Raw genomic sequence first — 26,615 nt, 5'->3', positions numbered from 1 at the left:
AAAAGAAGATAAAGAAGAAAAATAATTAGTATTAACATGATTTGACTATTTTTATAGTTGTTACTAACACTTAATAATAATACGATTATTTTATAATTATTATTGCTTTTAAGCATCACCACATTATTATTATCATTACCATTATTTTGTTATATTATTATTATTATTATTATTTTGTATTATTACTGTAGTTGTTAACACTTAATAATAATAATAATAATAATAAATAATAAGAGGAAGAATGTTTTATTTGTATTATCACCACTGTTTTCTTTATTATATTATTAATAACAATAATAATAATAAAGTTCATAATAATAAAAAGAAGAATATTTTATTATTATTTTCATCAGTGTTTTAAGCATCACTATTATTGTTATTATAATTATTAATAATAAGAAGAATAAAACAAAGAATTCTGTAGTTCATAATAATAATAATAATAATAATAAATCAGAATATTGTATTATTATTATTATTATCAGTGTTTCAAGCATCACAATTATTATTATTATTATTATTATTATTGTTGTTATTATTATTGCAGTTGTTATAAACACTTTTAAACATAAATACATTATTATTAGAAACGTGTTATTTAAGTGTAAGACTATTCTCTGTCTGTAAACACAACACTAAGATCAACACTGAGGGACAAGTAACCACATACAGTGTATTTAGAGCCTCGCCTGCCTCACCCTCACCAACTACAGCATATCGTGTCAACAGCTGGTGTATTTTAAACACTACATGACACACTAGAGTAGAAATAACAGCAAGAGCAGCCGGTTTACCACTGCAGTCACCAGCAGGCGCAAGAAAAGGTCTGAAGGGAATCTGTGTTTACGTTTTAGCCGTACGAGCGCAAATGTGCAGGCTGAGTCTATTTTGGAAACAGGGCAGGTCCGAGCTGTGCAGCTTTAATTATAAGGACTGAGCTCCTAACAGCATAACAGTGCCTCCCCGTCTACACACTCGGCCTCCTCCCTGTCCATGAGTCGACACTTCTAGGAAAACAGAAGTCGTCTGGTTCCGTTTGACCTGATGAGGCGATGGTGGTCATTTGTCAGCTTCCACGGCTTCACAGAGAGAGGATTTATTGAGAGACTGTTTCAAACCTGGGGCAGGAAAAGGTGAGAGGACAAACCCGCGTAACAGAAAACCTAACAGGGGGGAAACTCTGTCATCTTAACGCAAGATTTAGAGCTGGAACATGACACCTGTTCAAGCACAGGATGACTTCAGCCCAGGCCGCTGTCAAAATAAGGGCTTTTCTGACCATTTACGTTGGGGACGACTCCCCAAAGCTCCGCAGCTCAGGTGGAAATACAGCAAGACAGAGCGCTAAAAAAATAAATAAATAAATAAATAAGCACTCAACCTGCTGTAATTTACCAGACCAACACCTCTCACCAAAGCACCAGCCCGTTCCTCAGACCCGCATTACAGTAAACTGGGTGGAAAACAGCAGGACTATCTTCACAGATAAGAGTGTTGACAGAAGACGGTGTGCAAACACTCACAGCCGGCAGCCAGGCACTGAAGTGGGGAGCTATTCATCCAGCATTTGCAGCGTTCGCAGAAGGCTCCTTAGCTTACTGTCATGTGCACAAGCAGTTACACTGTACAATGAAAGTGTATACATACATATATACACAATACATATTCATATATATATGATATATGATATATACATATACACACACACACATACGTATATATCATAGATACATACCCACACACTTTTACTTAGCTGTACTTTAGTGTGTGTGTAATTATATATATATATATATATAGATATAGATATATACATATAGACACTGAATGCTGTACAGAGTACAGGTACCAGCAGGGCTAGTTAGAAGTGCACCAATCATTATGCTGTATTATATGTTATTATGTTATATTTTATATATTATATTATATGTATTGTGGCCGGTCACAGTGATGGTGAATGGATCCAGAGTTTATTAGCCCTAAAAGCTACATCAAAGAACTCTATTACACCAAATGGCTACGGATACATTGTCTGTCTGACATCTTTGGAGAAGTTTTCTTACACATGCAGATAGGCCAAAATAAGAGAAACACCTACTTTTGGGTGTTTCCTGTATTGTGGCCTACTGTTATAGTAATTGTAGGTGAAAGGTGAAGGGTATGACTATCATATAGCTATGCCTTTATGTTTTTTAACACCAACTCTACACCCCCTTCATAACAATAATTTAATCATAAGTCACATTTTTTCTGTATTATTATTATTATTTGTTGTTGTTATTACCAACCATAGCCTATGCCATAGCCAACTGCGATTGGTCCACTTGGTAGCATCGTATTTCCTCCTTGCCAAATCATCAGATCTACCTGCACTTCCTCATCCACGTCTCCTAATTTCTGGACAAGGCCAGAAATGTCACCCTCCTTATGCCTTGGTTCAATGGCAGTACTGCTTCTCCTCTCCTCTGACATCTTCTCTCCCTTTTGTTGCAGAAGGATCACTAAAAGTAAACAACAGCTATTTTGCCCCAAATACAACCTAATCCCCTCAGTGTCAGTCAACGTCGTTAGTCAACGTCATTAGTCATACGCCGGCTGCTGAGCATCGCCGATGCCCCAACGCACAGGTATAAACACATATAATACACATATAACAACACAAATGGTACGAGGGTGAGACAGTAGTAAAGCCCATTCATTTTTCCCATAGACGTTTCAAGTGTAGCCCTGGAGTCACTAACGCAGGCATGTCGCCCGGCCCACTTTACCTTAATGGAAGCAACCAGACTTCATCACCGAGAGTGGGTGCACTCCATTAACCTGCTCTACATTTTTTTATGTAGCGGCAAGGGCGAAGAAACCTGTTAAACAGAGAGCTGCTGGCATTTACACTGGCTCTTGTGTAAACTGCTGGGCAGTCTGACCACAATTCAACTTCAACAGTATGACAACCTGCTGTAACCATCCAGAAAGTACCTTTCAACTTTAGCCCTGCGTTTTACAGGGTCTGCCATGACTTTCATTACATGCGCACTGGAGTTTACCATAGAAAACAGCACTGCAGTACATGGACAAAAGTATTGGGACACCTGCTTATTCATTATGTCTTCTGAAATCAAGGGTATTAAAAAGAGCTGATCCTGCTTTTGTTGGAGTACCTGTCTCTACTGTCCAGAGAAGAAGGATTTCTACTAGATTATGGAGAAGGAGCATTGCTGTGTGGATTTGATTGTATTGAGCGACAAGAATGTGAGTGAGGTCAGGATGTTGGATGATGATCCAACCACCGCACCTTGTCATCCCCAACTCCCCCTAAAAAAGTACTGGATGGACCTCCACCATCCATCAGAGTCCTATTCCATTGGCAGTACTTCTCTACAGGGACTTGACAAGCGGTGTGTGTGTGTGTGTGTGTGTGTGTGTGTATCTGCATATATATGCAAGTATATTCTGTTTTAGCCTCGGTTCAGATATCCCTGCTCTCACTGGCTTTCATCACAGTCGCTCATCAGAAACAGCCCACCCCTACCACTCCTTCAGCAAGGCGGCCTCGAGCATCTCAAGCTTTCTGTAAACACTCCGACCCAAAGCCGACCTCAGAACATAACAAATCCCGGCCAGATCACAGGCTCCCTATCTGCGGCCATGCATTAAGAATTCAGAGGCGGCACAAGTGTAGGAAACGGGCCGGATAAGACACTGTTCCGTATACAGGAAGAGCGCAGGAAGCACATTTGTGAATATCTTATTCCATTAATCATTTAAGTACGTCTGACGGCTCCTTCTCTCGCAAAACACACACACAAACACTCCGTACACACACCAGCGCAGGTGGGTGGGGCAGGCCGCTGCTGCTCGAGAGCACAGAGCCGGTCTGGCCCCACATTCGCTGAAAGTCATCGTCAAGCAGATTATGCACAGTTGACCGCAGGAGTAATAAAGGAGGGAGGAAAGGCCACGGAACCGGCATTGCCATGGAGAGTGACACGCTGCCCCAAACACTGCGGCACTGTCTGGGAATCCGAGGAGGTGGACCATGGAATGAGCAAGTGTGCATGCAAGAACACCAAGCGGAATTCAAGCTATGCTCGCTGCGAATGGCAAATCTGTAGCCACCAACTTACAAGTCTGCAACACAGAGCTACAGTCAAGTGAAGAATTAGGACACCCATGAAAGCTGTATATAATAATAAACATCTGAAGAGATCTGATCTCCATGTGAACGATATTAAGAGATGGAGGCAACATAGCTAAACACCTTCCCCTTCTTTCTGGCCCCAGACAGCTTTTTAGATCTGGCCATGGTGATCTTCACCAGTCAAGAGCAAACCAGACTAAGGCCTCGTTCACACCTGGCATTAACAGACGTCTCGGGTGACCTGATCACACATGATTGGGAAAATGCATAATAAACACACCGGTGCGTCAAATTCCATGTTTCTAGATGTTTCTATTAATATCTTTGCGATAATACAGCGCATTAATGATAATACGGTTCTTACATTTCCTAAAAGCACATCCCTACTGCAGAGCTTACCTGGTAGGAGTCTGGCCTCAAGCTTCTTGATTGGCATCTGAGGAGTTTTCTTCAAATCGGTCTGCGAGAAAAACATCAACATTACATTAAACAAATGACCACAAACGCCAGCTTCCATTTCTGATGTTTAGACGTTTGAGGATGTTTGGAGAACCACTTTTAGTATATAATGTAAAACCTCTGCGTTCTGGCTTCTACATGACTATACTTCCAAACAGGGTTTCAAACTAGAGCTGGGCAATATGATGATATTTTATCGTATCGTGATACATTTTCTTATCGTGATACACAATATGATTTTTTTAAGCATATGGAGGATATGGTAAGGGCTTAAATAACACTGATCAGCTGCATGTTTTCTTGTTTTTAAACAATGTAATTATTCTGGTTTAACGGGATAAAGTACTGCACATTTCAATGAAAATCACTGTACCAAATATTCGAGACTGTTTGGATGGTAGTTTTTAAAAATCCATCACTACTGACGCATTTTGTCTGCAATCACGTCTATCCTGATGAATATTGTATATCTTGAAAAGATCTTTAAATATCATGATACAATATTTTTACCATATCGCCCAGTTCTAATTTCTTCAAGGAACTGAAAGTAGTTCTGCTGTGGCTTGAAAAGACTTAAAAAGTCGTTGGTGGCGAACAACTTTCTTGGCTTTAAATTTAAAGGTAAAAAGGTAAAGGTGCATGTATCTGTCACTGTACTACATACAGCGAGATGTGTCCTCCGCATTCGACCCATCTGTGGTAGTGAACACACACACACACACACACACACACACACACTAGTGAACTAGGGGCAGTGAGTACACACACACACACTCGGAGCAGTGGGCAGCCAACTCCAGCACCCGGGGAGCAGAGAGGGTGAAGGGTCTTGCTCAAGGGCCCAACAGTGGCAGCTTGCCGAGCCCGGGAATCGAACCCACAACCCTGTTATCGATATCCCGGAGCTCTGACCACTGCCCAAATTATACAATTTTAAAACCTTAAAACTTTAGAAGTCACTTTGAATAAATGACATAACTGCTAATTAGACAGAGCAACAAACCTCAGAGAGACTTGGAGAACACCCTTAGCTAGCTTCTATCAGACAGCATCCCAAAGATCCCTCTGAGCTTCAATACTACTGTTTAAAACTAGTAAATCACAGCCAGTCAAGCTAAATCTATTCTCTGAAGCAGCTTCATTGGCTTTAAAGTAGACTGAGTGACCAACTTCACATTAGACCATCCTCACGGCTCCAGCGCAAAACTACAGAGGCAAACTTCGGACTTTACACATTACACCAACATTTACACTGCATATAGTCCCTGTTGCATCTGTTTCACTACCTGACTAGCAGCCATAAACTAACATTGTGTCCAAATTTTATGATGAATGGACCCATAGAAATGCTCTGAACTGATCTGTTTTATTTTGACTTCCATCAAAAGCTATGTTATTTTCTTTGCCTGTAAAGTTGCTGTTTTGGAGATGCAAGGTTTTTGTGTGATCGTGGCGAGACACTTGCATAACACTGCAAGTTTCCTGTAATACAAAATGCACACACCCATAAAAGCCACCGGAATTGAATTGCATTTACTGCACTTTGAAACTTTCTGAATGTGAATAAAACACTCCGTACTTTGATTTTATACAATTTCCAATATTAAAAATTGCAAAATTGCTCCAAAAACAGCTCTAAAATTGAAAGTACTCTTAATGAATGGAGCTAACTCAGTGTTTAGCAGTGTTTAACTGCAGTATGATACAGAAAGATGCTACAGAACTGAGCCAGATCGGAATAAAGAGATCAGTTTCTGTCTATTTTACCATTCATCACCATTGACTGTATTACTCAGAGGTGTCTTACGTTATCTTACTTAATTAGAAATGTTGGTTCTCTAAACTTTACTGGAGTAATCATTTATTTTTCAGCTGACTTTTGACTTCTACTTCTCACATTTTCACCCAATTATCTGAACTTTCTCCTCCTTACATTTTAAAAACAGCCTCATTTCATTTCCCTTTGTTTTCATTCCGGCTCGTCATCAATAAAAAAAAAACCCTCTTCAGATAAATCTCTCCATCCGGAAAGTGAGAGTCTGATCCTGATTGGATGAGAAGTATAAACAGACTCCATTCTGACTCCCTATTGGTTTATAAGAGATCCATCACACCTGCACACGTCCCGTCCCTCTCCAGCGAGCTCACAGCAGACGTCTGTAGTCTAGTATGAAGACTGTGTCCGTGGCAGAGACTCAAGAGAGCTGCAGTGAAACGTCCCGACTGAGCCCCACATTTACATTCCAATAAAGCTTATTGATCACACGCCTCTGAAGTCTGACTTTCTGCAGCTTTACAGAACTTCTAGACAACGACTCCTCATATTTTCTTCCATGAAGCTCATGTTGATGCTCAGTAGAGCACAGAGACGCTCCTTTAATAGAGCTGATATTACTGAAATGTCCTGATCCCTGTGACGAGGCCTAAGCTTTCGGCCTTAGTTTTCCTTCCATTACTTTTACTTTTCTACTTGAAGTGGTTCTGAAACCAGTACTTTTACACTTTTACTGGAGTAAAAAGCTTCAGTTGATACTTCAGCTTCTATAGAAGTCTTTTAAACCCACATATCTCCACTCACTTCTACCTGAGGAATGAATGTCAATACTGTTGACACCCTTGGTATTACTGAACGGAGGTTTAACTCACTCATGTCCACTACATTCAGTATTAGATTAGACTTGTCCATCACATTTAGCTTTTCTACCACATTTTTTAATGGTTAAATACCATGTATACACAACATTTATATATATACACATACATACATACATACATACATACATGTGTGTGTTAGTTTTTATCATTATAATAAATAATAATAATATTTATTATATAAATAGTAGTGCAAATAATTAGGTTTATATATATATATATATATATCAAATATGGTTATTAATAGCTGTATCTAATATTGTGGTAAAATATATTATGTGTTTTATTCTTAGAAAATGGTCAGTGAAACATGATTGAAATTTTGGGAACTTTTAAATGGAATGTATATATATTACATATAAATATATTTTCAATAGTATGTATATGTTAAATTGTATCACCCGGGGTGTGTGTATATATATCACATTTAGCTTTTCTACCACATTTTTAATGGATAAATTAAATCAGTAATCATTAAACCTGTGGCCTAAAGACCACATATGTCCTATTTAATATGATAAGAGGTGACTACCTTAACCTTACCCTGTTCAAAACACATCTAATAATAAAAAACACGTCTTTCTATAGACTAAAGATCTCTGGGGAGTAAATTTCTGCATCCTTGCAATTCTGTAATGGGCTGAATGTCATCCAACGCCAGTCTCCCAAGCGTTTCAGCCAAGCCATCTGAACCAAATCCGTGTACTGGATGGCTTTTCTGTATGTTTACACGTCTATAGTCAGATATCATATATCCACCTTTTCTGTTGTGAACACTGGGCACTGTGGAGAACATGAGAGTGAGGCTACCAGGCAGAGACGCCAGCGTGTTCTCCAAAACCAAAAGCCATGAATTTAACAGATTATAAAAACGGTACCACCTTAAGTAGAGGGCGTTAGGGCTTAAGTGATGGTTTTGGAGGAGTTTCAGTAGAGGACAGTATTACCGAACTGATGTTTAACCCACACAAGTCCCACCAGTACAGTTAGGATTCAGTATACGGGTCATTATCATGCTTTCTGACCCCATTTAGCTTTTCTACTGTTAATCTGAGTAATCCTGCGACCTAAAGACTACATTAATATCAATAACTGATTAAATACCCCGCTCCAAAAACCTAGTAAACATCTAGTCCCCCAGCTGAGACACCAGTGCAATCTCCACACCCCAACCCAGATCCCATTGTAGAGGCTCTCTTACCTGAAGTGGAGGAAGGTAGGACTTAAAGGTTGGTTTGGGAGGAGTTTTAGTAGAGAACATGTTTGGAGCTCGTCTGGGAGCAGACTGACACCCCCAGTCGGTCCCTCACTGGCTCAGTGAAACGCAGCCCACTAGGTGCTCAGCTCCAGAGCAGGACCGACTGCAGCTGGTGTCGTTCAGAGAAACCTGTGGAAAGCAAGAAGCCCGTCTCCTCAACAACGAGTCTCCATTCATTAGGAAACACAGAGTCAAAACAGAGTCAAAATCACCCAGACCTCCCTCCCTCTCTCTCTCTCTCTCTCTCTCTCTCTCACCCACTGTCTCTCTCTCACCCACTGTCTCTCTCTCTCTCTCTCACCCACTGTCTCTCTCTCTCTCTCTCACCCACTGTCTGTCTCCCTCTCTCTCTCTCTCTCTCTCTCTCTCTCTCTCACCCACTGTCTCTCTCTCACCCACTGTCTCTCTCTCTCTCTCACACCCACTGTCTGTCTGTCTGTCTCTCTCTCTCTCTCTCCTCTCTCTCTCTCTCTCTCTCTCTCTGTCTCTCTCTCTCTCTCTCTCTCTCTCTATGTCTCTTTCTCTCTCTCTCTGTATCTCTCTTTCTCTGTGTCTCTCTCTCCTCTCTCTCTCTCTGTCTCTCTCTCTCTCTCTCTGTCTCTCTCTCTCTCTCTCTCTCTCTCTCTATGTCTCTCTCTCTCTCTCTCTGTATCTCTCTCTCTCTGTGTCTCTCTCTCCTCTCTCTCTCTCTCTCTCTCCCTCTCCTCTCTCTCTCTCTCTCTCTCTGTGTCTCTCTCTGTCTCTCTCTCTCTCTCTCTGTCTCTCTCTCTCTCTCTCTCTCTATGTCTCTTTCTCTCTCTCTCTCTCTACCTCTCTCTCTGTCTCTCTCTCTCTCTCTCTCTCTGTGTCTCTCTCTGTATCTCTCTCTCTCTCTCTCCTTCTCTAACTCCTCTCTCTCTCTCTCTCTCTCTATGTCTCTCTCTCTCTCTCTCTCTCTCTCTCCCCTCTCTCTCTCTCTCTCTCTGAGTCTCTCTCTCTCTCTCTCTCTCTCTCTCTCTCTCTCTCTCTCTCTCTATGTCTCTCTCTCTCTGAGTCTCTCTCTCTCTCTCTCTCTCTCTCTCTCTGAGTCTCTCTCTCTCTCTCTCTCTATGTCTCTCTCTCTCTCTCTCTCTCTCTCTCTCTCTCTGAGTCTCTCTCTCTCTCTCTCTCTCTCTCTCTATGTCTCTCTCTCTCTCTCGGCTAGCAGTGTTAGCATTAGCTAGCTCTCCAGTAACTTGCCTGTCAAACTCCGCGCAACTCCACTTTCTCCGCCGTGCTCCTGCAGTCTATCCACAACGTGCACGTCTGGGGGTCATCTTCGTCTTCCTCACTTTGGGATACTATGTGCAGACCCTCTGAAGCGCGGTCCCATCTGCACTTAGCCCCCTCTTCCCCCGCTGGCTGAGCTGCTGACTATTGAGAGCGGTCGGGTTGTGCAGACGACGTCGCGGCCATGTTTACAGAAGCAGCGGACTGTGAACGACTCGTGGACGAACCGAATCTTTTCAAACGCCGCTTAGTGATGAATCGGTTCGACTGATTCAATGGGTTTACATTTGAATGTTAAAATTAATAATTGCATTGAATTATTATTGTGTAAAATAAATATATTTAGAGTACAGTAAACATGTATACACTATATATATATATATGTGTGTGTGTGAGCGTGTGTGTTTATAGTAGCTAATACCATTATAAATAATAATAATAATAATAATAATAATAATAAAATAAATAGTTGTGCAAATAATTCTCTCTCTCTGTATTTGTCTATGTATATATATATATATATATATATATATATATATATATATATATATATATACTACATATACATAGTATGTATTTATTAAATGGCATATATATGAATATATATACATATATATGCCATTTAATACATACATACTTTTATATAGAAATGTATATTATATATATATATATATATAAAAGCAAAAGCAAAACTTAGCAAATATGGTTACTAATAGCAATATGTAATATTGTGGTAAAATAAATGTGTGTTTTATTCTTAGAAAATGGTCAAAGAAACATGACTGAAATTATGGGAACTTTTAAATGGAATGTATATATTAAATATAAGTATATATTTTAAATAGTATATAAATTTCAATCATGTTTCACTGACCTTTTTTTAAGAATAAAACACATAATATATTTTACCACAATATTAGATACAGCTATTAGTAACCATATTTGCTAAGTTTTGCTTTTGCTTTTATATATATATATATATATATATATATATATATATATATATATATATATATTATATACATTTATATATAAAAGTATGTATATATTAAATGGCATATATGTATATATATTCATGTTTCTTTGACCATTTTCTAAGAATAAAACACATATTTTTTTACCACAATATTAAATACTGCTATTAGTAACCATATTTGCTAGGTTTGCTGCACGTGTAAATAAGCGAGCACACCAGTCAGCTGTACGATCGTAATGGATGAAGAACCAGGTTTAAGTGATGTCAAAAAGGTCATGATAATGAGGTACGGGGTGAAGGGTGGTAGCATCTCAGAAACTGTTCACTTACAGTGGGATGTTCTGGAGCCGCTGCAGTAAGGGTGTACCGAGAATGGACTTCCACCACATTGTTATGCCTCCCAACGGGCAGGGGCACTGGTGCCGGACTCTGTGGAGTGGTACAGAGCAATTGATGGCCCACTGTGGAGCAGCTAACCTCTATACAAAACACCTTACCTCAGCTAATACAGCCCATGCCACGATGTCTGGCTAGTGTCATAAAATCTTCCATATATATATATATATATATATATATATATATATATATTCTTTTTTTTAACATTTAAAAAACATTGCAATTCATGTATCTGTATTTTTACTTTGTTTTATTTCTGTATATAGTTACATTATATTTTACATTATCTTACACTATACTTTTGCTTTTGATCTCTATATTTTATACAATATATCTTTAATTTTCTTACTGGTTCATGTGATCAGTTATCAAAGCAGTTCAGTGCTAGTTGTATGACTGTATGTGATTAATAAACTTTACTTTGAGAACATTAAAACATGTAAATACTAATCCAGCCTCTCTCTGCAGACTGTAGGTGTGTATATGAAGGCAGTTGTGTGTCTTTGAGATCCTGTAATTCACTATAATGCACTTGAACTAAATGTCATCCAGAGCCAGTTTACCAAGTGTTTCTGCAAAATGATTGTTTATTGTGTTTTGAATGTGTAAATATGTAAATCAGATTTATTTGATCTTTTGAATCTTTTATTTGATCTGTTTTTTTCGCATAAAGATGAGCTGGCTTTGTTTGTGACTCTCTGACTTGTTGAATCGAGCGTTTGATTCATTGAATTGGAGCGTTCAAAAGAATTGACTCTGTGAATTGAATCGAATGCTCAAATCGCTCCAGAACGGAGAGCTTGGAGAGGGCGTGGCGGGACACAGACGGGGGCGTGGCCTAAATGAATGAATTGAACAGTTAATGGACTGTAGTTTGGTGATTTTTACAGGCTTGATTGCTTCTTATGCAACATTTGGTGACTTTTTGTCTTGTGGGTTTTTAGCTAATTTCATTCTGGTCAGTATAGGCTCCTGATGCCCCCTGATCTTAATACTTTAAAGTGAAAAAGACAAGAAAAGTCACAATAAGCAGTGTTTAATAGATGTTCTGAATAAGACACATATGTTAATACCATATATTAAAATTAAATGACATTTAATTCTACAATTTCAATTCGTATCATAAAATACATTAAATACATACATTAATACATTACATTTAAATAAAATGAGGATACTGAGTATAGGATATGAAGAGATATTTGAGATTATGTGCATGCTGTCATGAATTCCTTCATAAATCCACTTTCCACTTGGATCTTCAGACATTTCTCAACAGCACAGAGAGAAGCTGTACACACCATACTACACAACCAGTACTGTACATCAAAGATCATATTCCAAAATAAAAAAGCTCATCCACCATCTCAGGACCGTCTTCTCCATTTCAGAGGCTGCAGCAGAGAAAAGGAGAGAACTGAAGAACAGCGGACGAAATAACGGAAACAGTCCCACACATTTCTTTCAGTATTAAGACACCTGCCTTCACCTACCTCTGTAACTCCACAGCCTCAGGTCCTGAAGAGGGGAAATCATTAGATGGTTAGTTTTGCTCATCATTAGGAGCCTGTTAGGTGTTCAGATACAGGACACAGAGATTCACACTGGGGGGATACCTCCTGCAGTCTTGGCATTTCTCCTTATGACAGCAAAAGCAACCCAAACAGCCAGCAGGAGACACACACACACAGGCCATGAAGTGTACAAGGGCAGGAGACGGTCAACACCTGTGGACAGATGTGTGGAAACGTCAGTGAAGGGACACACACTCACATACACACACACACTTTGACATAGAGCTGAAACTCACCAGGTTCCTCAGGTTGTTTCTGGGTCACAGGTTGGTCAGTAGTGTGGGGTGGTGAGGGCTTGTGTACGCTGACTGTAACGTCTTCTATCACCGTCCACTTCACTTCAGATTTACCCTCTTTAACACTTGTGTCCATCTGTAAGGCACAGCGGTACTGCCCACTGTCTGACCCCATCACCCCACTGATCGTGATGTTGTGAGTGGACCGGTCTTTGGTCTGGTTTGAGATTCTGCCCCTCAGTCTCTCCTGCTCCTCACAGTGGTGATCAAACTTCTGCTGAGAATCAGCATCTAAGTCAAAGGAGTAAATGCAGCTACTGCTGCTTCCTACAGTCTTGATCCAGTAAATAATAAAAGACTTCTGTTTATATTTTTCACTGAAGTTAAAACTGCAGTTTAAAGTCATGGAGTGACCTTCAGATACATTCAGTGAGGATCTTCTCTCAGGCTCGAGCGTCACTGCAGAGAGAAATGCTGAATATTTAACACTGGATCTCCAGAAGATCAGAACCAGGCTTATCTCACCGACTATGTTCCACATGTTTGAACAACTAACTTATATATTTTACATTTATTAATACATAATGAAAAAAGAGCTATAAATAGACATGAAAAGAGATGACCCAGTAGTAATGCATTCAAGAGTGATATGGAAATTAGTAGGGCACTCTTAGAAATGAAGGGTTCTGGCGGCACAATGGCATAAAAGAACCACTTTTGGGTTCCCTAACAAACCATGGGCCTTATCCACTAATATCTTTCTATGAAATTTCTTAAATCTGTTCTTGAAGCTCTATCAAGAAGTCTAGGTCAGATTAAAGAGGTGTTTGTAAACTGCAGAACTGTTCTCAGCTCTGCTCTTATACTGATGGAACCCACAGTCCTCCTAAACTGAGCCAAACACCGGAAAACTGTACAAGTGGGTTTTAAGAAGAAAGGTTTGTGAATGAGGCCTGTTGTTTGTGACAGGCCTTTAAAAGGTTCTTCACACTATTACAAGCATGATTCTTCATTATAACCATAAGTGGTTAATCTATGGCATCTCTCAAAGATCCCTCTGAAGCACCTTCATTTTTAAGAGTGTACTACAGTGGTGATCTAGAGCATGAACAGGTACTCACACTTTGGGTTCTGAACAGCGACTATGTATGACTGGAGAACGTTGGGAGATGATTTGAATGGATAAAAGAAATGAGGAGCATCCAGAGATTTAACACAGGCATAAAACCCACTGTCCTTTACTTCCAGTGAGCAACCAGGGCTTAACTGTGAATCTTTAGTTTTGCAAAAAGAAGAGATTCCAACATCATCATCAACTTCAGCAGATTCATCATGACCACACTGTACTGAGCAGTTCAGGTCGATCCGGTTGTCAGAATTTCTGCTTATTTGCCATTTGTTCGTCCCACAATTCAACTTTACTTCTTCATCCACTGTTTTAAACATGAAGCGAGTTTCCCCTTAAAGAAGAAGCAGAAATGATTGACAGGTTAAGAAACACGGTTGTGAATCAGTTCTGTGGTCTGATCCAGTTTTATTAATCATAAAAGACCAACAGTGTAAAAATGTCTGCATTACAGCAGTCCTGGAACATCAGACTGGCCGTATCTTGGTACGGTTGAATAAGGAGAGTTCGGCCGCCTGAAACACTGAGTGTGTTTACATGCACTCAAAAATCTGCTGATACTCGGATTTCTGCAGTTATCTGATTATCGAGGCCTCGTGTAAACAGAAACTCCCCAGCTTATGTAGTGTAGACTGCATCTGAGTGTCTTTTTGCCCCAAATGAAAGTCACATAAGTCACATAAGGCTCCTTTAACTTCCCATTATGAGGTGTTATAGAGAACAGTGGTAAACGCCATAGCATGCTAACATTCACACACTGACGAAAAAGTGAAAAACACTTACCATGGATTTGATTCACAAGATAAACGACCGAAAGAATAAAACCCAGCGTCGACATGACTTCTGTAGCTCACTGTGCTGAAAGAATAAGTGTGAGATCTGACCGGAAGAGGCTGAGCATGTCTCTTCATCTTCTCTGGTTAACCTCATTACTTCTGCCTTTTTGTGGTAATTCCTCTGTAGGCGACTTTAGCAGAGACTCGATAGAGACGTATAACCCTCGTGTTCAGAGTGACCTCCATTACAATCATGTTACACATGTAGGAGACAGGGCACTACAACTACAAGGTAGTTAACTAATGCTAGCTAACTTACTGAAGCCGTAACTCATCCGTTGGCATGGTGTAATCTGCCTGCATAAACCACACTCGCCTCAAACCCGCGCCAAGGAGGCCATTTTTAGATGTAGTTCTGAAGTAATGATACACAGTCACAAAATCATGAACACAGTCCAGCACAGCTGCTACACCTCAGCTTTACTACAGAAACCACTGTGTTAGGATGTTAGGAGAGGTAGGCCACATGTTCAGGGACACGTAGGGACAGTGTTTCACGTTGTAGACTGGCCTTAGCTTCCGTCGTTTTCCCTAGACAAGGCGAGTCAGGTAAGCAGTAGCGGTGAGCTTTGGTTGTAACTGTTTGCCTCTGGAAGGTAATGCTAGTGTTCACTAAGCTAGCCCTGGATCTTGCTGCACAAAGGTGATGCCAATTTGGAGCCAATTAGCTAATCCATACTTCATTAAGCCCACCCACTGAACGGTTCAGTGGTCCCAAGTACCCTCCCTGCTCAGACCCGTTCAGCCCGGCAGCTGAAACGAGGCCTTAATTGGTGTTAAGTGATGTGCTTGTCTGGCCAGGAAATCGAACCCTTGTCGAACCTGCAGGACCACCTCGTCTTCGGGACAGAGAGGGGTCTAGCATCTTCCATGTGTGTTGAGGGATGGTGGGTCAAGCTGAGCCGTGTTTAAAGCTTGCAGGGCTGTTGGTGCGACTGGATATGTGTGTGCGGCCCCCTGCAATGGACTGACACCCTCTCCAGGACGTATTCCTGCCCTGTGCCCAGTGTTTCCTCAACAGCACGAGCGTATAAGAGCTGAAAGTGGATGTAAAAGCAGCAGAACTGCAAAGAGTCTGAAGATCAGTGAATGCTGAGTCATAGTTCATACAGTAACCTGAGCCTCCACTCTTCAAAACACATATTTGTAATGAAATTAAAGACAATATCACAAAAGAAATTGGAATTCTGTATATTGGGATTTGTGCCGAGCATGCGTGCATATGCACAGTGCAAACCGTGCAGGGGTGCGAATCAGGTAGCCAGTAGCAACCTGTGCTGCCCACAGATGATCCTTTATTTAAGGGAGGTAGCACCAAGCAACAGCCAACCCCGGGGGGCTGGTGGTTGTGATGGAGGTTGGAGGTTGGCTGTTGCTTGGTGCTACCTCCCTAAAATGAGTGTTTGCAGGGTGGGATGTCTGGGGTTAATTAGTGACCTGAATGATGATGATGATGATGATGATGATGATGTCTGGACATTAAACAGTGAAAATACAGAGACATTATGATACATAAAGCTACAGAAATGCTGTAAAAATAATATATTATAGGCTGTTTAAAATGCAGTTCAGTGGATAACACTATTGCTTTGTACAGACAGACCTCTGTAATACCAATCCTCAAACAAACAAAAAAAAAAAAAAAAAAAAAAAAAAATATATATATATATATATATATATATATATATATATATATATATATATATAACTAAAACCACAGTAAAGTATTAATATAAATAATTATTATTACCACATTAATAATACTTATGACACATGCATTATTAAATTGAGTAATACAATAAAAGTTCTGGCAGCATGTTAGACTCTGTACTGCTAAATCTGCTTAACTGTGGGTCTGATCGTTTCTACCAGGTTTAATCAGTGACCTGAAGGTGTGACCTTTAGGACATTAAGCATTAACAGAAGGTGTGGCAGCGCCACCTGCTGTACCAAGTGGAGAAGGAATACATTTTTTTTGATGCAGCGCCATCTAGTGGCTGACAGTGTGTTCTCACTGCCACTATAGGGTGCTGTTATCCAGTAACTCTGAAGACTTTTAGCCTGAACCCTAAATCAGGCTACATGCAGTAACAGTGCCGCTGCACTAGCCTCTTAACTGGGCCTCTAACAGAAGAGCGTTTAGCAGCTCCGGCTCATACAGAGATTTAACCAGGCCGAAGAGAACAGAGCACACCTGTCTGCTTCTAAAATCTCTACACTGCTGTCCAGTTATGGAGTAGACTTCAGTGCTGCTACTGGTCTTAAATTCACTGAATGACCCAGAAAGCCCACATACTACACTGTTTACAGAGAGGTATAACCCGAGTAGGGCCCTGAGAGTCCAGAGTCCAAACTAAACACAGGTAAGTAGCTTTTACCCTGTACGCTAACAAAGACCCAGAAGATCTCAGATGATCTGAGAAGATCTGAGAAGATGTGCCACAAATGTAGCAGATTTTAAATTCGGGTTAAAGCATTTCCACAGGCCCACAACTGAGCTCTCGGACCTTACTGTCCCTGCACTTTATTTATAGCATTGCATATTTACATCTATTTCATCCTATTGTAAAAGTCCTTTTTATTTTAAGTTATTTTACCTTTATTTCTGTTGTTTATTTTCCACGTTTACCCACTTTAAATCCATATTTTGTATTCAGTTGTCTTCTTTGTGCTGTTATTATTCTAGTTTTATTTATTACAAGCACTTTAAAAACACTTTCTGTATTAATTGTGTTTATAAATATTGTATATATATTGTGTATATACACTATACACTATAAATATACCCATGTGAACGTCCAAACAATGCACCTTTCTTATTAAAACAAAAGAAACAAACAACAAAAAACATGTACAGCAGTACTAAATAAAATAGAAAGTATTAAATAAAGTAAATGTATTTTAATTTAAGTAAAATAATGACTGTGGTGAAATAAAAGTTTCTAAAAAAAAGCTTAAGCTCGAGCAGTTGCGTTGTAACTTATAGAATTGTACAATTAGCATCCTCTAGCACATACAAAATTACAAAAAAATGAATGAAAAAATAAGAAAACTAAATAGTTAAAAAGAAGGTATTTTTTTAGTTAGATGAACTTATAATTTTAAGCTGTTTTGTTTAGCTACACTGTAAAAAAAATCTAATGGTAAATAACTGACAGCAGAGTTAAATATAATATACAGATAACATACAGTTAAAAATAAAATATACAGTTCAATACGGTTTTTTATTTATATAAAAATAATATTCATACTTTTACAGTATCATCAGTGCTTAGTACTATTATTATTAATAATTATTAATAATTAGTAGCATTAATTAATAGTATTGTTAGTATTGGAGGTTTAAAAGTGCCTTCACTTTTTATTTTATTTTTAAAAACTCTACAGGAAATCCGTCCACATCTACTCAACTTTTTGATGCGATGCAGTACTTTAGTATTGTAGTGTTTCTTCATTTACAGATGAAGAACCTGTGGGTTCCAAACAGGAGCTCCTCAAATCAAATAAAGAACTTCAGTAACTTTCACTACAGCCTGATTCTGAGGGTCAAGCCCCCACTTTACACACCCTGAGGTCATTCTCACTCCACACGTCTTATAAATGGTGGTTGGTGAATAAAAAATAGTGTATGTAACCTCCACGCCCAGCGGCACCTACAGATCTACAGCTTGCAGCACACATTACAGCAACACACAGCTTACAGTGACTAGCATAACACAGCATTTACAGTAGGCTGATGCTCCTTCCCAGAGATCTTTGCTGCAGCACGCCCCTCCTCTTCACCTTAAAAAGCTGTTGAAGGATGAAATTGTTAGAATTGGTTGTTAATTTACAGCCAAAGTTATAATTTTACAATAATACTGAGGAGACGTGCGCAGAGTAAGGACATGGTTGAGTGTTAAGTAAGGCTGTGTTCAGGATTTGATATGATGGTAAAGTTAAAAAGAAGGTACAGGTGCACGTATCTGTCACTGTAGTACTACTCCGAGGAGCATGGCGACCATGGAGGAACGCGCTCTCCAGACACGCTGCAAGGAGCTCGTCCGGCTGCATAGTTCTAGCACACCCCAGCTATCGCCAACTTCACCCCCGTGCCAGAGAGACCCTGGGAGCATCAGCGTGGTCGAGGAAAGCAGGTGTCGTCTTCACCTTCCTTGCCTCCCCCAGCACAGAGGAAAACTACCAAAGGCGGTATTCTCATTATTGAAGATTCTATTGTTAGACACAACAATAGAAGTGTCTAAGGGTAATGCCACGGTTTCCTGTCTTCCAGGTGCTCGTGTGCTGGACGCTTCAGCAATGCAGGATTCCCGGCACTGTTGTCCTCCACGTGGGGACAAATGACACCTCTGCCCGGCACAGCGAGGTCCTGAAGGAGCACTACCGCTCGCTTCTGGACGCCGCTCTGATGAGGACAGATGCCAGGATTCTCGTCTCTGCCATGCAGGAGTGGTGCACCACCATCGGCACTGACTATGTGGACCACTGGGGGAGCTTTTGGGAGTGACCGGCCCTCTACCACCGAGACGGGCTTAACCCGAGCCGCCTGGGGTCTGCTATTCTCTCTGGGAACATCGAGGCAGTGCTACACCTGGAATGACTGGCTCTACCCAGTCACACCGGCCAGGTAAGTGAATAATAAGCTAAATAATAAGCAGGTAAGTGATCGATACTATTTTAATAATTCACCCTGCCATTTTCCTGCTTGTATTTCAGCAGGTACTATTTCCATGTCTTTTCCTCATAACAGTGCAAATTAACCATGCAGTATCGAGACTGTCTGTCCCCCCTGTGTAACTCATAATCGAAAAAGCCAGAAAATCTGTTTTAACAACCTCATTAGAATTAAAACAAACTCGTCTGTCCCTCAGAGCAACAGTAACTACCACATTAAATTAGGACTGTTAAATATAATATCACTAGCACCTAAATCAGGTATTGTAAATTAAATTATTACTGACAATCTGCTGTATTTAATGCACTATGTCTCTGTGAGACATGGGTTAAACCTGATGCATATATAGCTTTAAATGAATTCCACCCCTCCAGGGTTGGTTATTACAGCTACCCTTCAGGATGTGGTGGTGGAGTTGCCACAATTTATGATTCAGTTATAAGAATAACTCAAAACACAGGGTTTAAAGCTAAGTCATTTGAACTGCTTAATCTTGAAGTGGCAGACCCATCTCCTGCTTCCAAAACTCAGCACTCATTCCTGCTGATAACAGTGTATCATCCTCCTGGACCATATACTGAATTTCTTAGTAAATTTGCTGATTTTCTAGCAGCAGTAGCTCTTACTTCTGATAAAGTTATCATTGTAGGTGACGTTAATATCCATTTCAAAGAGAATCAGGACCCACTGAGAATAGCATTGAAATCAATTTTGGATGCTTTAGGCTTCACTTAATCCAATGTTATGATGTAGCTCTTCACTAGACTTGGTATTAACGCTGGGTATTGAGGCAGATAATGTAGTTGGCTTCTCTCAACATGACTCAATATTTGACCATTATCTGATCATGTTCGAAATAGTTCTTACCAGAATATCTATCATCTGCCTGCTGTATTAGCAAACGTACATAAATAACAACTGCAACAGTGAATGTGTTTATTAATAACCTCCCTGACTTAACCATCGCCTTCCCATTACATGCTAAAGATCTCAAGCCTGAAAATGTACACTCTGTCCTTTGCTTTAATCCTGACAGTCAATAGGAAAAAAAAATAGCTCTGTGGTACACACTCCCAGAGAGGTGGGCAGCCAACTCCAGCGCCCGGGGAGCAGAGAGGGTGAAGGGCCTTGCTCAAGGGCCCAACAGTGGCAACTTGCTGAGCCAAAGTACAGAACCCACAACCCTGTTGCCAATAGCCCAGAGCTCTAACCGCTGAGCCACCACTGTAATACTTTGACTGTTTTGTACTTTTCTGAGGGTTCCCGAATGATCATACTTTTAATAAAAATTAGAAAATTAATATACTTTAGTTAAACAGTTTCATTTTAGACACGATCTTTAGATCCTAATCAAATTCTTAGGTTTTTTTTAGTTGATGACAGGATCTGTACTAGTCTGTGATACATCCTTATTTGGCTGTACCGTTTTATTTTAGACACAGGCCCTATCTTACACTCTGCACAAGGCGCGTCACAGCGCTCATTGCCATCTTACACCCCGCCAGCAGTCTATTTTTACTCCTTCCGCCTGCGTCGTTTAAACAGCAGCGCTGCTTGCGAATATATCTGCGCTGGTGGGCGCGGTGGTCTCAAAATAAGGGGTGTTCAGGTCAGTTTCTGGCATATTGCTGCGTATCTTGGCAGCGGAAAACACAGGAGCACCACTTACTAAAAACAGCCTAGGCAGACGTTCGTCAGCCGTCAGACGTTCGTTCGTTGCTATCTTGGCAGTGAATTGTCAACACAGGCGTGTGCAGCCTGACGCTCGTCCACCCCCCCACGCTTTACACCACTGAAATAGCAATCTGCCAAGGTCAGACAGACCGCACCTGGCTCTTAAAGGTAACAGAGAGTGCTGATTGGTTTATTACTGCACGTTACGCCCAAAACAAACACACCCATGATTAATTAAGAGACTCAGTACATGACTTTTGTGCGTTTTGAGCCAAGCAAGGCAGACTTTTCCAGTCTTTACGATAGCAAAGACACACCCAAACACCCTAAATCAAGCTGGAAGGTGTCAGGTCTGCGTCCCCTGAGCCTCCGGCCCACAGGCTCTCATGAGGACTCTTATTCTGACATTCACGTTCATGTCATACTGGACCTATTCAAGGTATTGAACTTAGTCAGTGATTGTGCATCTTCATGGTATTGTATGTAGTCAAGGGATTGGATGCATTCACGGTTCTTTAGGTACTGAACTTATCTCACGTAGTCAGGGTGCCCAGTGACCACGTGCGTTGGCGTGCAAGCGTACAGTCCACGAAGCCTCGGGGTCGCCGGAGAGACGCTCTCTCTCTTCAGGAGTGCATTATCGGTACCAGGTCTATCTTATTCATGCCAGTTGGATTCTGCCACTGACCTCTCAGATCACGTAAGTTCTCTAGTTCTCTAGTTTCCCCAGGTACTGCCTGTAGGTTTTGGTTTTCGTATTACATCCCGCTCATTTCCTTCACGCCAGCCTAGCTCCAGGATTCACCTCCAGCCTCAGGTGTGTGTCTTTGGGTAAAATTGTTTTTATAACGTTCTCGCATCGAGCCATCCCCTGCGAGTGTTCACCCTCATACCTCTGTCAGACCTAGCCAGTCATGACAGAAGGTTGACGTCTCACCTAAAGAATGCTAAAATAAGGCCCGATGTCTCATTATAAAAACAGTATAGTATTTTAAGGTCAATGACCTCCGAATGTTAAAGCAACCTCATCCTTAATGTTTTTCAGCTGAAACACCATTTTTTGTTCACTTCTTCTCTTTTCTGCATTAGGTCTAAAATAAAATGGTAAAATGGTAAAAAAGGATGCGTCACAGACTAGTACAGATCCTGTCATCAGCACAGCAGACTAAAATAAACACAAGAATTTGATTAGGATCTAAAGATCGTGTCTAAAATGTAACTGTTTAACTAAAGTATATTAATTTTCGTATGATCATTTGGGAAGTGCTTAGCAGTAAAGTATTACTAGATTACGTTGAACCATCACATCAAATCCTGAACACAGTGTTACACCATGTGAGACACATCACCTCCTTTTTCTCTTATACGATGTTGACTGTCCTCTCAGGCCGAAGAGTCGTATAAGCTGTTCAGTCTGACTATTGAATACAATTCAGGAGGGGCTGAGGGCTCTTCATGGCTTGGATCAGCCGTCTTGGAAGAATCCCCCTTGGATCCATACTCCTGATCTCCTCTGCCGACGGCGTACGGAGAACCTGTGAACATGGTGCGGAGTAATGAGCTCTACAAGCACTACAGATGTTCAGAACCTTGGCTGTGGTTGGTGTAGAGTAGCGGATAGCAACACCGCTGCTACCCTGCCCTTCCTGTGGCTGAGTTGTGATTTCCTCGGCCTACAAGCCCACCACTCTACACCAGTAAGAGTCCTTGGGTTAGCTTACTAACTCTCCATTCTCACACCTCTCTGAATAAGAGCCTCAGAGAATTAGCATGAGTTTACAGAGAAAACAAACAACACTGAAGCGGTAAACACTTACAGTCCATGTCTAGAGCTTCTTCTTGATTTCTGCAGTTGGAACAAATGAAGCAACAGAAATGAGTAAGAACTAACGCAATGCTGGAGTCTTACTGATGAAAAATGAAACCCACAGCCTACCTCTGTGCAGCCTGAGATCCTGCATGAATAAAAGACATGAATAAAATGATTACAGCATCAAATATCTGCGATTTCCTGACTAGATTAAAGGCATAAAGAATTATTTTAGACTGTAACTGCTTTAAATAATTTAATAACGACTATTAAACAAATATGTATTATTATTATTATTAATATGTTTTATTCCTGAGTCACAGTTTTTTTATGCATTTTACGACTAAATCTATCATTTATTGATGGTAGTTAAGATTTCAGTGCAGCCATGCAAACACCTTTTATCTGCCGTTTTTTCCTTTTTTTGACATAATGTGAATCTGGGAGTTGTTCTTTACATTGTATCAGAATTTTATTATGATGAACGGACCAATAGAAATGCTCCAAAAAGACTTGGATTGAAGTCTAGTAGTTTTTTTTTTCTAGCACTACTACTACTAGTAGTGCTAATAATAATAATAATAATAATAATAATAATAATAATAAATATAACGCATTAAAATGTAGTTATGAGAATGAGGAAGTGAAGTGAGCTCTGACATACAGATCTTTATGGTTTACAGAGCTAAGCTCTTTCTCCACAGTGTGGTTACCTGCTGACTTAAAGCACCTCTTTCTTATCAAAACCACGACAACCAGCAGAAGACACAGCAGTGTGGGGATTGCAACAGACAAGCCTATGGGAAGACCACCTGTGTCACAACAACAAATTAAATAACACAAATCAGTTCACTTTCAGTGAGGGTCCATTATGCCAAACCCACCCAGAGACCAACACCTACTCATTCAGATACCGAGGATCCACTCACCATATTTCCCAGGTTCCTCAGGTTGTTTCTGGGTCACAGGGTGGTCAGTAGTGTGGGGTGGTGAGGGATTGTGTACGCTGACTGTAACGTTTTCTATCACCGTCCACTTCACTTCAGATTTACCCTCTTTAACACTTGTGTCCATCTGTAAGGCACAGCGGTACTGCCCACTGTCTGACCCCATCACCCCACTGATCGTGATGTTGTGAGTGGAGAGGTCTTTGGTCTGGTTTGAGATTCTGCCCCTCAGTCTCTCCTGCTCCTCACAGTGGTGATCAAACTTCTGCTCATAACCATCATCTAAGTCAAAGGAGTAAATGCAGCTACTGCTGTTTCCTACAGTCTTGATCCAGTAAATAATAAAAGGATTCTGTTTATATTTTTCACTGAAGTTAAAACTGCAGTTTAAAGTCATGGAGTGACCTTCAGATACATTCAGTGAGGATCTTCTCTCAGGCTCGAGCGTCCCTGCAGAGAGAAATGCTGAATATTTAACACTGGATCTCCAGAAGATCAGAACCAGGCTTATCTCACCGACTATGTTCCACATGTTTGAACAACTAACTTATATATTTTACATTTATTAATACATATGAAAAAAGAGCTATAAATAGACATGAAAAGAGATGACCCAGTAGTAATGCATTCAAGAGTGAGATGGAAATTAGTAGGGCACTCTTAGAAATGAAGGGTTCTGGCGGCACAATGGCATAAAAGAACCACTTTTGGGTTCCCTAACAAACCACGGGCCTTATCCACTAATATCTTTCTATGAATTTTCTTAAATCTGTTCTTGAAGCTCTATCAAGAAGTCTAGGTCAGATTAAAGAGGTGTTTGTAAACTGCAGAACTGTTCTCAGCTCTGCTCTCATACTGATGGAACCCACAGTCCTCCTAAACTGAGCCAAACACCGGAAAACTGTACAAGTGGGTTTTAAGAAGAAAGGTTTGTGAATGAGGCCTGTTGTTTGTGACAGGCCTTTAAAATGTTCTTCACACTATTACAAGCATGATTCTTCATTATAACCATAAGTGGTTAATCTATGGCATCTCTCAAAGATCCCTCTGAAGCACCTTCATTTTTAAGAGTGTACTACAGTGATGATCTAGAGCATGAACAGGTACTCACAGGCTCGGTTCTGAACAGCGACTATGTATGACTGGAGAACGTTGGGAGATGATTTGAATGGATAAAAGAAATGAGGAGCATCCAGAGATTCAACACAGGCATAAAACCCACTTTCCTCTACTTCCAGTGAGCAACCAGGGCTTAACTGTGAATCTTTAGTTTTGCAAAAGGAGGAGATTCCAACATCATCATCAACTTCAGCAGATCCATCATGACCACACTGTACTGAGCAGTTCAGGTCGATCCGGTTGTCAGAATTTCTGCTTATTTGCCATTTGTTCGTCCCACAATTCAACTCTACTACTTCATCCACTGTTATAAACATGAAGTGAGTTTCCCCTTAAAGAAGAAGCAGAAATGATTGAAAGTTTGAGAAACATGGTTGTGAATCAGTTCTGTGGTCTGATCCAGTTTTATTAATCATAAAAGACCAACAGTGTAAAAATGTCTGCATTACAGCAGTCCTGGAACATCAGACTGGCCGTATCTTGGTACGGTTGAATAAGGAGAGTTCGGCCGCCTGAAACACTGAGTGTGTTTACATGCACTCAAAAATCTGCTGATACTCGGATTTCTGCAGTTATCTGATTATCGAGGCCTCGTGTAAACAGAAACTCCCCAGCTTATGTAGTGTAGACTGCATCTGAGTGTCTTTTTGCCCCAAATGAAAGTCACATAAGTCACATAAGGCTCCTTTAACTTCCCATTATGAGGTGTTATAGAGAACAGTGGTAAACGCCATAGTATGCTAACATTCACACACTCACGAAAAAGTGAAAAACACTTACCATGGATTTGATTCACAAGATAAACGACCGAAAGAATAAAACCCAGCGTCGACATGACTTCTGTAGCTCACTGTGCTGAAAGAATAAGTGTGAGATCTGACCGGAAGAGGCTGAGCATGTCTCTTCATCTTCTCTGGTTAACCTCATTACTTCTGCTTCCTCTGTAGGCGACTTTAGCAGAGACGTATAACTCTCGTGTTCAGAGTGACCTCCATTACAATCATGTTACACATGTAGGAGACAGGGCACTTCAACTACAAGGTAGTTAACTAATGCTAGCTAACTTACTGAAGCCGTAACTCATCCGTTGGCATGGTGTAATCTGCCTGCATAAACCACACTCGCCTCAAACCCACGCCAAGGAGGCCATTTTTAGATGTAGTTCTGAAGTAATGATACACAGTCACAAAATCATGAACACAGTCCAGCACAGCTGCTACACCTCAGCTTTACTACAGAAACCACTGTGTTAGGATGTTAGGAGAGGTAGGCAACATGTTCAGGGACACGTAGGGACAGTGTTTCACGTTGTAGACTGGCCTTAGCTTCCGTCGTTTTCCCTAGACAAGGCGAGTCAGGTAAGCACATACAAAAATACAAAAAAATGAATGAAAAAATAAGAAAACTAAATAGTTAAAAAGAAGGTATTTTTTTAGTCAAATGAACTTATAATTTTAAGCTGTTTTGTTTAGCTACACTGTAAAAAAAAAATCT

General features: G+C 40.4%; 2 protein-coding genes across 2 annotated transcripts in view; both read right to left on the bottom strand.

Moving 5' to 3' along the window:
• mtmr10 (myotubularin related protein 10) overlaps positions 1-9,953 on the bottom strand; it is a 56,494-nt gene extending 46,541 nt beyond the window's left edge. Inside the window, exons 1-3 of the mRNA XM_072671060.1 lie at positions 9,723-9,953; positions 8,448-8,633; positions 4,535-4,595 (exon numbers count right to left, since the gene is read on the bottom strand). Coding sequence (XP_072527161.1) covers positions 4,535-4,595; positions 8,448-8,507 — 121 coding nt within the window. The 5' untranslated portion in view covers positions 8,508-8,633; positions 9,723-9,953. The remainder of the gene's footprint in view (positions 1-4,534; positions 4,596-8,447; positions 8,634-9,722) is intronic.
• An 8,212-nt stretch (positions 9,954-18,165) lies between these two features.
• Positions 18,166-26,059, bottom strand: LOC140548149 (uncharacterized). Its single transcript, XM_072671572.1, has 8 exons — positions 25,902-26,059; positions 25,114-25,452; positions 23,985-24,452; positions 23,769-23,867; positions 23,182-23,200; positions 23,063-23,091; positions 22,595-22,780; positions 18,166-18,688 (listed from the first exon to the last, which is right to left on the bottom strand). The coding sequence occupies exons 1-7, from the start codon at positions 25,954-25,956 to the stop codon at positions 22,629-22,631; spliced, it is 1,161 nt and encodes a 386-aa protein (XP_072527673.1). The 5' UTR covers positions 25,957-26,059; the 3' UTR covers positions 18,166-18,688; positions 22,595-22,628.
• Between the last annotated feature and the right edge of the window lie 556 nt (positions 26,060-26,615).

Source organism: Salminus brasiliensis, chromosome 25 (genome assembly GCF_030463535.1).
Source record: "Salminus brasiliensis chromosome 25, fSalBra1.hap2, whole genome shotgun sequence".
Lineage (NCBI taxonomy): Eukaryota > Metazoa > Chordata > Actinopteri > Characiformes > Bryconidae > Salminus > Salminus brasiliensis.
Note: the sequence above shows the minus strand (reverse complement) of the source record. Positions and strands in the feature narration are given on the sequence as shown.